General features: G+C 38.1%; 1 protein-coding gene across 5 annotated transcripts; it reads left to right on the forward strand.

The window, feature by feature from the left end:
* Positions 1-1,208: 1,208 nt before the first annotated feature.
* Positions 1,209-10,213, forward strand: LOC135650731 (mitogen-activated protein kinase kinase kinase 1-like). 5 transcript variants are annotated; one of them, XR_010501607.1, is made up of 10 exons: positions 1,209-2,259; positions 3,060-3,144; positions 3,329-3,391; positions 5,499-5,656; positions 6,315-6,390; positions 6,474-6,533; positions 8,969-9,073; positions 9,253-9,489; positions 9,830-9,924; positions 9,995-10,213. XR_010501607.1 is itself a non-coding variant. In XM_065170290.1 (9 exons), the coding sequence occupies exons 1-8, from the start codon at positions 1,316-1,318 to the stop codon at positions 9,466-9,468; spliced, it is 1,707 nt and encodes a 568-aa protein (XP_065026362.1). In that variant the 5' UTR covers positions 1,209-1,315; the 3' UTR covers positions 9,469-9,489; positions 9,830-10,213. The 5 variants fall into 5 exon arrangements, 2 of the variants coding, with proteins under 2 accessions (XP_065026362.1, XP_065026363.1); XR_010501609.1 differs by having other exon boundaries at positions 10,014-10,213; XR_010501608.1 differs by having other exon boundaries at positions 9,836-9,924.
* Positions 10,214-10,439: the final 226 nt, after the last annotated feature.

The following is a 10,439-nucleotide window of genomic DNA, read 5'->3' on the forward strand; positions in this document are numbered from 1 at the left end:
CCATGTCGTTTTGTTGGTAAGCTAATATGTTTCAAATTTACCTGCTTTTCGCTATATTATCGTTAATAGTAGTAGTAAATCAAAAAATAATATCTTATTTTAATCATACATATATAATATTAGTGGAATTAAAAATAGGATGTTACAATAACAATAATAGGTGGCATATTACTGAACTGATAGGCGCGTATAATAAAAAGTTGACAAGTTGTGATCGTAGAGCCACAAACGTCATGAAAAACTTGAATTCAAGCATGAATTCAACTCAAACTTGGCTCCTCTGAGATCGCAACAAACTAATTAGTTCCGTGGTTAAGCCTCTTAAATGTTTTGACTTAATTTTGAACATAAACAATATGATAAATATCAGGTATGTACATCTAATTGGATTATATCCATCTAAACCGTAGCATTATATTTAAATCTAATGGGATTATCTCCATTTAAATCGCCTCTTCGCTCCTCGCCACCTCATCTATTTACATCATTATAAGTTGGGGTTTCTGCACACTTAGAATTTGAGTTCGAGCTCGCTTCGAGTTTGATCTATTCAAGATTGTGTAAGGCTCAACTCGATCGAGGATTATATGCCACGGGGGAAAAGGTAGGCCCGGTTAGATTTTTTTTTTTTTTTTTCCATTTTCTTGCTTTACTGAGGACACGGTGGGGGGGGGGGGGGGGGGGGGGAAGGTAGGAAAAGCACGAGACGATAAGCCTCACCAATTCGACGGTAACATCCGAATTGGATATGCGGGGTCCATCGCCTTACGGTGAAGGTCGAGAGGGTGAGAGACCGGCAAGAGCTACCCGGTCTTTTTGTTCTTTAATCGCTTTTGGCAAATAAAACACGATGGGTTGACCGAGTTGCTCCGCGAGGGTGACGTGTGGGGGGGGGGGGACCTACGCGGTGATTTTGTCACGGGCACGCGGGGAATCGAAGAGCGGACTACGTAAGAGGCGCTGAATCACCTCCGAATTTGTCGGGGTCGACGTGTTCTGACAGCCGATGCAGTGAGCTCAGGGAGTGAGCCTCTGCCTGGCCAGTGAGAGGCGACACGTCACGCGTGACTTATTTCCCGGGTGATTTCAGTACGTTGGTTTCGTGAGCGAGGGACGCGCGGAGAATCTCCAGCCGAGCGCGACCAGCGAAAAGAAAATAAAAATAAAAAAAGGCGACGCGTTTAAAAAATCTCGGCTGTTGTCCGGGTTGGGGTGTTGAGATGGCCTCCGCCCTCACCGCGTCCTCCGCAGGAGTCAAACCGAGCCCAACGAGGCCACCACGCGACAGAACTCGAGAGAAGCGAGCGCGCACGGGATGGAGCGCGAGAGCTCGAGGTCGCGCGGCGACGGCAGCGGCAGCGGCAGCGGACGAAGGTTGGGCCGTAGCAACGCGATCAAGAACGTCCACTACCAACCCGCCACCGCCGCTGCCGGCGAAGAATCCCCTCGCCTCTCGACCCACTTCGATCCGCACCCTCCCGCTGCCGCGTACTCCACCATAACGAGCTTCCGGATGGGCGGTGTCGATGGCGAGGTCGACCTCATCTGCCGCAGCCTCGGACTCTCCGGCCCGGAGGACTTCGCCATCCCCACCTCCGTCTGGGAGGAGGCGCGAAGGGCCCGCTCGTCCTCCGACCTACTCCTCTTCCCCCCTTCCCGCGATTCCTTCTCTCGGTCGCCGCCCACTCTCTTAGCAGCCTCCAATTTTTTCGATGCTATTGACGACCGACGGACGCTAGTCGTCGATGATGAGGCCGGGGACAAAAAACAGCTTCCTATTGGCACTAGAAGAGGCGTTGAAGGTATTAGACGAGGGTTTAAGCGATTGGAGATCACCCTTCCGAATAAGATTTCGAGATTGACTCTCAACCCTCCGCCGCCGATCTCTCTGCCTCATGTCGACGACGGGACCTCGACTTGGGATATTGTGAGGTCTTTTGCTTCCGGCGAGGAAGAGGAACGTCCAGCCCCTGAGCATGATGACGGTAATGATGCCGCTACGAGTACTTGCTTGGAGAGGAGGCCCTTTGGTTCTGAAGAGGATGGGATGAGCAACGATGGGGAGAAATTGAGGCTGAGGTCGGGGGATACAGACAAAGAGCTTACTGGGTCGACTTCGGCCAGCGCCAGTGACTCTTCTGCTGTGGCGGTGATTACCGTCTCACCTAATGCAATTTTGAGGAGGAGCATCAAGTCTTGGACAAGAGGCGGTAGACTTGGAAGCGGCTCGTTCGGGACGGTGTATGAGGCTATCAGTGCGTAAGTAGAGATTCTTCTGTTGCATTACTAGCACCTACAACAATTATGAGCTGCATCTGCATGTTATTATCACTTTTTCACATCTAATTATTAGGAAAATTATTATATTGGGTTTTAATTATAGCTGTAATTCTTTAAACATACTTTATATATGTGTATATGTATGAAATATTGGAGCTTTAACAATGATCTTTTATGCTTTGTAAAACAGAGTATATTGTTCTTAAAACCTCAACCTTTACTACAATATGTAAACCGCATGATGCTGTAAAAAACATGAGGCATCTTCACAGAGAACTTGTAGTCATTACAATATTGGATACTTGCTTTTTCTTTGAATTAATTGAACCATGTTCATTGACCAAAATATATTTGATGAAATTATTAGTGGTCCATTATGTTTTCTTTTCTGTTGTATATTCTGTGGTCTTTCTAATATACCTTTTCTGGATAACATCCCAAGCTACTGGCTTTGCTTCTCATATCGTACAAATTAACTTCTTTACAAGAAGCACTTTTCCTTAGTTTCTACTGTTACCTGTATGCTTATTTGCTGGGCATATGAACAGGGACAGGATGGCAAGGCATTGCCATTTGTCCCTCTCATCCTGCTTCTGAATCATATGCCAACAGGTAAGTTTCTAGAATGGGATATTTTCTTTTTTCTTCATATAAAGAAATTATTTCAAAATTTTCCAGTTTTACTCAAATATGTTAAAAGTATTTCTACGTTAGCGTTGCACTAAAATAGTTACCAGAGTCTCCTAAATCTCATTTTCCTATCAAATTCATCTTTCCAGTGATGGATTTTTTCTTGCTGTCAAAGAAGTCTCCTTGCTTGACCGAGGAAATGATGCCAAAGAATGTATTTATCAGCTGGAGCAGGTGAGGCTTTATGACGTTTATTCTACCATTAGGCTGCAGAAACATTTTTCCTGTCATATGTCGCAAAAAGATGTTTATCCAGTTTCTACTTGAGCACTTGAAGCTTTACTAGTTTTTCCTAGATTACATAACTTCTGTAGTATGTAGCATATCTCTGTTCTAATATCAACTCATTTGCCTTCAGGAAATTGGACTCTTGTGTCGTTTTGAACATGAAAATCTAATTCAATTTTATGGCATGGACAAGGTATGTAAATAAAAGGTCATCTGAATTTTTTTTGTCTGATTTTAGCCTGTATTAATATTTCTTCTTGATTGATGCATCAAATATGGAGATGCTAAGCCTGAAATATGATGAATGTGATAAATTTGGTCTTCTGAAAAATCTCCTCCTTCAAGATATAAATATATGGAACACAAAGTTATTATTCTTTTCTATCGTTTTGCTTAAAAGAAATAAACCAAAGTTCTCTTACATTTAGTGTTGTTTGTTTTCATCCTTACTGTCCATATCTTAATGTGACAAATGTATCAAACTCTTCTTTGCATAATGCCTGCTAGATGGTTTTAACATGCTGCACATATGTAAGAGTTAAAGAAGACAGCCTAGGATGGTGTGAGCTGACAATCTGGTTCTTTAAATTGATACAACTAATTAGAAGTCAAAAGTCCAGTCTGCTAAATTGATTTTTAACCCAAGTTATGCATGTTTCTGGATCATATATTTTTACTCATGAAATTATCCTGATGTACTCCACAGTTACGAAAAAGAACAACAGTAATTATTGAAAATTTTGGGGAAGGCCACGTTTTCTTTGAGCTCTTACTAACTTCTCTGTGCTCATGGCAAAGTCAACCCTTATTTTGATCATGTACTTTCTGAATTATATACTCATATAATTTTGGTGTTTATCATATTTTTAAATGAAATCACTTGATTGTTCATCTTATAAATTTGCTCACTAGTTAATGAATAGATGAAAAGAACTAGATTTCTTAGTTTCAGTTTTAGTTTGAGATGAGTCATACTGTCCACCTGTCCAAAAAATTCTTCTTATTGCTTGCAAGAACACTGTAGGCACTTGTGTGGTTCATAGAATCTGCCGATCAGATTTAGCTAATCCTAAAATCTATGAATCAAAAATTGGCAGCCCAGTGTATTAGACTTCCACTAACATAAAATGAGGAAGGTCAAGATACAAAGCTTTACCCTTGCAAGCAGAATGACTATTTCCATGACTTGTGACCTCTTCATCTAGGTTGCAGAGGTGCAATCTTACAGTGGTATCAAGGCTCGGCCTTTTAGGAACGACTTTAAAGTGTAATTGTTTAGGTATGGATTATAAATAACAGCTCTCTGAAAAATACAAGAGTCTACTAGTTTCATAGTTCAGTGACGTTACGTGTATCATATTGCTTAGCTGTGAAACAGTAAGAGGCTAAATTGTAACATGATGCTAATTGACTCTTGATTGTTCATAATAGTTTATTATGCATAACAAAGTTTCCATGGATAGCTGTCTATTTACTGGCAACTATTTTCTTCGTGTCATAACGATTATTACACCTTTTATAACTGCTACTGATTTAAATATTGAAAACTCAAGGATTAGTTGAGAAAAAACCCTTGTTGCATCCAGGCTAAGAATCAGTAAAATGAAACTTTAATGCACAGAAATCAGGCTGATTTTTTGAGATATGAGCGATACTGAAACCTTAATGCAGAGAAATCTTGACCATGCAACAAGTTGGGCTAGAAATGGGTCAGTAAAGAAATTAAATTATGTTCTAACTTTAAAAAGAGGGTGGCAAGCAAAGATCCTTATTATCATCGTATAAGCCAAAATTTCCTAGATGTTGTAGTAAAAGAATATTTTTAGGTGGTTCTGTTCTTCAATCTTCTTGAGCAACCACATAAAATGCAACTTGCTAGTCCGACAAAAGTGCATGTAACAACTGGTGGCTTGAGAAAACTTTTTCTGGGTGCAAACTACTATTTTGCTTTTGTCTTGAACAATACAGTAATATTACACTTGTAATGTCTATTTAGGATGATATCTTTCTAATAACATAGGTCTCCAATCCAGTTACATGCTGACTCTGGCCAAATTGGTGAGGTACATGGATGGGTATTCGAAGTGTTGAACCATTTAACTCTTTGAATGATATGGGATGCTACATCACAAAACCATTTATGAAACCTGTTATACCATTAAAGAATTGTTTGAACAGCATAAGCAAAAAAGCAAAATTCTTTCCTATATGTAGTGTGGCCAATACAATTTCATCTTTAGAAAGTGTGGCCAGCTATATGATGATAATTGATTATCAAATATTCATGTGATTTTTTGCAGGATGTTTCAAAATTGTACATTTTCCTTCAACTTGCTACTCAAGGATCCTTAGTTTCACTTTATCAGAAGTATCATTTGCAGAACTCCCAAGTTTCTGCATACACCAGGCAAATTTTGGAAGGATTGAACTATCTACATGGTCAAAACGTAGTGCACAGGTGAACATGAAACTTTTCCTAGAACCACAAAAAAGGTCCATTTTTTTTACTTGTGGACAGCGGATGTCCTCCACTCAAGTCAATAAGTTCCATGAAGAACATGAGTTGTTATTCTTTCTGCAACAGGTCTCTTATATCAGATGCAGGTATCTCAGTCCATATTTCAGGATCTGATAGTATGAAAGACTGGAGCCTTGTTTTGTGCAACTAGAAAGAAAATTCTTTAGGGCCAGCTTTTATTAGAAAGCACACGACTTGAGATGTATTATAAAATCTTTTTTTTTAATCCTGATTCTTATGTTTGCTTGCAACAACCATTCGGCATTGTAGAAAATTACATGTATTAGGTTTCTGTGCAATAAGTTGTGTCTACCACCCTGCATACAAACAAACACATTTAGCATTTGGGTACTTCAAAATTTTCAATATAGGCATTAATTATGAAATGTTCTCCTAATTGGATATATCTAGGCATCTGAAGCGACCTTCGCTTAAAGTAGAGAAACTGGCAAAGTATGTTTGTGTTGATTCTCGTAGTCCCGTAATCCATATTTTTTCTGTAATTTTGGCCTTCTATATTTCTATTTCTCTGAGCATTCAAGCAGTTGTTTTCAATTTTCATTTTAAAGAAAATTGTATCTTTTCCTTCTATTGACAGAGACATCAAGTGTGCAAATATTTTGGTTGATGCAAATGGATCAGTGAAGCTTGCTGACTTTGGCCTGGCAAAAGAGGTCTTTCTTGTCTCTTGATCTTTCCATTTTATGAGTTTAAAGGGCAGTTAACATTTTGTATTGATATATTGTGCATCTTTCAGATATCTAAGTTGAATTGGGCAAAATCGTGCAAAGGAACTGTATATTGGATGGCCCCAGAGGTAGCCTGTAGTCTTTTATTCAATATATTTTCATATAATAGCAATTCAACTTTTCCACATAGGATGTGCAACAAATTTGTCAATGCTCTACTTGAAGAAAATATTTTAGTTATTAAGACAAATTTGCAAGTTAATTCTAACTTATATAACCTTTGTTTCAAGAGTTCATTTAAAATAATCTTTAGCTTTACCATGAAGTATCCACCAACAGTTAGTTGCTTTATTCACAATATAGTGATTTGCAATTGAAGGCGGGAACCAGTAGTTTTGACATTTTGCTTTTATGGGAAAATAACTATATTTTCTGGTTATGATAGCATAGATAACAACCTATAACAAAATTTTCCTGTCAAATGTCTGTATTGCACATATTAAGCTGGTGTGGTCTAAACTGCACCCACAATTTAATGCCAAATTTTTAATTGAATATCATATTAAGTGAAATGACAAGTTTCTGCAAATGAGCAAGCAATGGGAAATATTGTGAAACAGTTTGACCCATGGATGACAACAAAGCAGTACTTGGATTGAATCTTCTCAGGTGGTGCCAGTTCGTAACAGGGTACTATTCGTTAAGCCAAGAAATCCAGATTGTAAGCCTGGTTTTCAACCAACAAGGCAACCCTATCGGTGATAAGCTGTGCAGTACCCATATTCCTCCCACCCATTTTCGTTCCAAACTTCCCCTTTCCAACATTTTCTTTCTCCTTCATAAGCCTTCTTTTCTAGAGAATATTTCTTTTTTCAAATCCAACTTGAATCATGGAAGAACGAAAATAAGGTAACTCAGAAGTTATTTCTCTAGTTTTTTGTGCTTATTTTGCTTTTGAATGACATGTGTAAGGTTTCTTAGCTAAGGTCAAATCTATGCACTTCAAGTGTAGATCTACTTGAATCTAGATAGGATCTATTCATATCAAGCCCAAATTTATGCAGATCTTGGTTGGATCCATACAATATAAACTAGATCCTTGTGGATCCAACTTAAGTTCATGTTAATTTCACCAAGATCCATGTACATTTAGTCTATATCCAAGTGAATATTGGCTAAGGTTGAATTCACACAGATTAATCTAGGAAGTCACATATCCAACCTAGATTTGTAAGGAATTAATCTAGACAAGGACCATGCATATCCAACCAAGATCAATGTATATCTAGCTAATCCCACCATTAATTCCAAATGTCATCAGGGAAAATATGATTTATGGGTTTTACAAAATTATAAGCTTGTCCTCAAGCCACAAACCTCTGAATACACCACAGTATTTGTTTTGGTATTGGCAGGGACCATGCCGAAAAGATATGGCATATTGACTTGTGAACAGACATATAGTTAATGAACTTGTGTTTCAGGAGTTATTTTATATTTTTGTGGTATCATTCAAAATACATCAAAGATATATTAAGAATAATTGAGACAAAAAATGAAATAAAAAGGTGATTGAACTTCCGATCAGCATCAACTATACCATCACATAATGACACATGGTATGGGTGGTGGTACCAGTACCTTTGTATCAGTTTAATCAAGGACATGAATCAGTAACAGACATTTAAATCTTGCTATCACCTAGTGAAAGATCATGTACAGTTCCAATGATTTAAAGAGTATTGTGTCAGTCTCAAAGAAGTTTTTGGTTGGGTAACAATGGAAAAAAATAATGGTTGAGTATTGAAGCCAAGTAACTTTGTATCTTCTCTCAAGTTGAAGTTGTTTTTGTGCATTTACATGGAACTTGGTTAAACATGGATAAGAATTTGCTGATTCACACTTGATGCTGTGAAAAAAAAAAAGCCTGAATCACTGAGACTGATGTTGATTTCTTGCAATACACCAGAATTGCTAGTCTCTCTCGACATACTTAAATGCAGAAAAACAAGTTTCAAATTTATTTCTAAATTCGATGTTCAGCTGATCAAATCCTTAAGACCTTTTTATAGAAGATATTCTTTTAATTTGACGTGGATCCTCCCGAGATCCCATATTGATCGGAGCCTTGTACACCAAGTTTGCCCTTATTGATTAAATTTACCTCTTTCTATTGTCCTAATAAATTCAGTAAGTCACTACAAAAAAATAATTGCAATTAAGAATTAGATTGAATTTGTTGCTGAAATTAGGAACAAAGTTTTGGTTTCATGATAAATAACTACATAATGAAATACAGTGCATGATAAGCTGACACAATTGAAAGCACTGCCAGAACACTAAAGACATCAAGACATTTAGTGACATGTTCTGCTGATGCTCATTTACATGATCAATATTTGTTTGAACTGAAATACAAATGTTAACCTTATCCATTTTATTTGTTATGCCTATTGCCACTTTTCTGCTGTCTGTCTGTGACATTTATACATGGTCTTAAGATGGTCAGACACCGAATGTTCTCAATTATGGAGAATTTTTTTATTAAAAATTTTAAACACAGGTTGTGAAGACCAAGCCATATGGGCCTTCAGCTGACATATGGAGCCTTGGGTGCACTGTTTTAGAGATGCTGACGCGTCATCCTCCTTTTCGCAATCTAGAATGGGTGTGTATTCTATTTGCTTGACCATCAAATAGTCTGTCTTCAGTCAACTTTAACCAGGAGTTTTGCTTGAATTTGAGTTGGATTACATTCATACAAATCAATTAGTGGAACAAACTTGCATGTTCTGTTAAGTATTTTCATGTTCTAATTGTTTTTCTTTCTGACAACCATCGTTGCAGATAGAAGCTTTCTATAAGATTGGTCATGGTGAACTGCCAAATATCCCTAACTCCTTATCCATAGAGGCCCATGATTTCATTAGAAAGTGCTTACAGGTCAATCCAGAAGATAGGCCCTCTGCTGCTCAGCTGTTAAAACACCCATTTGTTAAGCGATCACATCCGGATTCTGCTGGTTCTGTACAGTCTTCACCAACAAAAGCAATACCCAGATGAAAGTAGTCATGAAATTGCGAGGTAAACCTTTCAGTAAATGTAAACTTCTGGTTTGTGCCAAATCCTCTTTGGAGATAAGAAAAGTACATGTTATTTAGGTTGACTAAGTCACACTTGTGGTTGGTGTCACCTATTAGACTTAATGAATGAGGCACATGCATGATGAAACCCACACGTAGGCTTGTGAGAGATCACATTGCTCCTTAAAGTTCTCAGTGGTGCTCCAGTTCACCTAAATGCAATTGTCCCTAGAAAGCTCATCCTGCTTTCTAATTTCATATTTTTAACTAACTTCATAATTTTAACTAGCAAACAACTAGTCTATGTAAGGTTTCTTGACCTTTCATGATTTTTTTGACAGGTACAGCCCTGAATTTTAGGGTGTGTGGGTGAGTAGCTAGCTGATGGGGGACGCTATTGATCTCACCCTGAAAGTGCCTCCATCTGTGCCCCAAGGTAGTACCTCCCTGTCCCTTTCTCTGCAATTGCTCATCTTGGTAAAAAGCTGATGCCTTGAAGCATGCAGAACCATGAGGATGACACAGAATTACTCTCATTTTTTGCCCAACTCTGGAAGGCGAGGATTCCTCCAAAAAATGGCCAGCCTTCCAGGTGAGAAATCCATGTGTGTGTTTTCTGCAATTTAATGTAAAAAATTACCTGAAATTATGAAAAGATTCCACATACATTCCAATGAGATATATCATCTTTGTTTAATTCAAATAATGGCATCATAATTCAGTTATTCCCTGATTCACATTCAAGGATGCTTATTTTATCAAACAGCATTAAAATCGTCATCCATCGTTAAAGACAATGTTTAAGGATAATATGCTGGCATATGGCAGTGGGATTACTGGCAGTTCATTTTCCCTGTCTATATCTCATGCATATTGTCTGTACAGATGACAACGAAAAAGGAATCTTAGCTACTTTTTCATAAAGAAATCTTCTTCAAATATTTATGTAGT

This window comes from Musa acuminata, chromosome BXJ3-10 (assembly GCF_036884655.1).
Source record: "Musa acuminata AAA Group cultivar baxijiao chromosome BXJ3-10, Cavendish_Baxijiao_AAA, whole genome shotgun sequence".
NCBI lineage: Eukaryota > Viridiplantae > Streptophyta > Magnoliopsida > Zingiberales > Musaceae > Musa > Musa acuminata.

Bases quoted from the DNA above. Each gene is read 5' to 3' on its own strand.
- LOC135650731 (XM_065170290.1), top strand. From the start codon at position 1,316: ATGGAGCGCGAGAGCTCGAGGTCGCGCGGCGACGGCAGCGGCAGCGGC. The intron at 6,534-8,968 runs GTAGCCTGTAGT...TTTTAAACACAG, and splicing joins TATATTGGATGGCCCCAGAG to GTTGTGAAGACCAAGCCATA. The intron at 9,074-9,252 runs GTGTGTATTCTA...CCATCGTTGCAG, and splicing joins CTTTTCGCAATCTAGAATGG to ATAGAAGCTTTCTATAAGAT.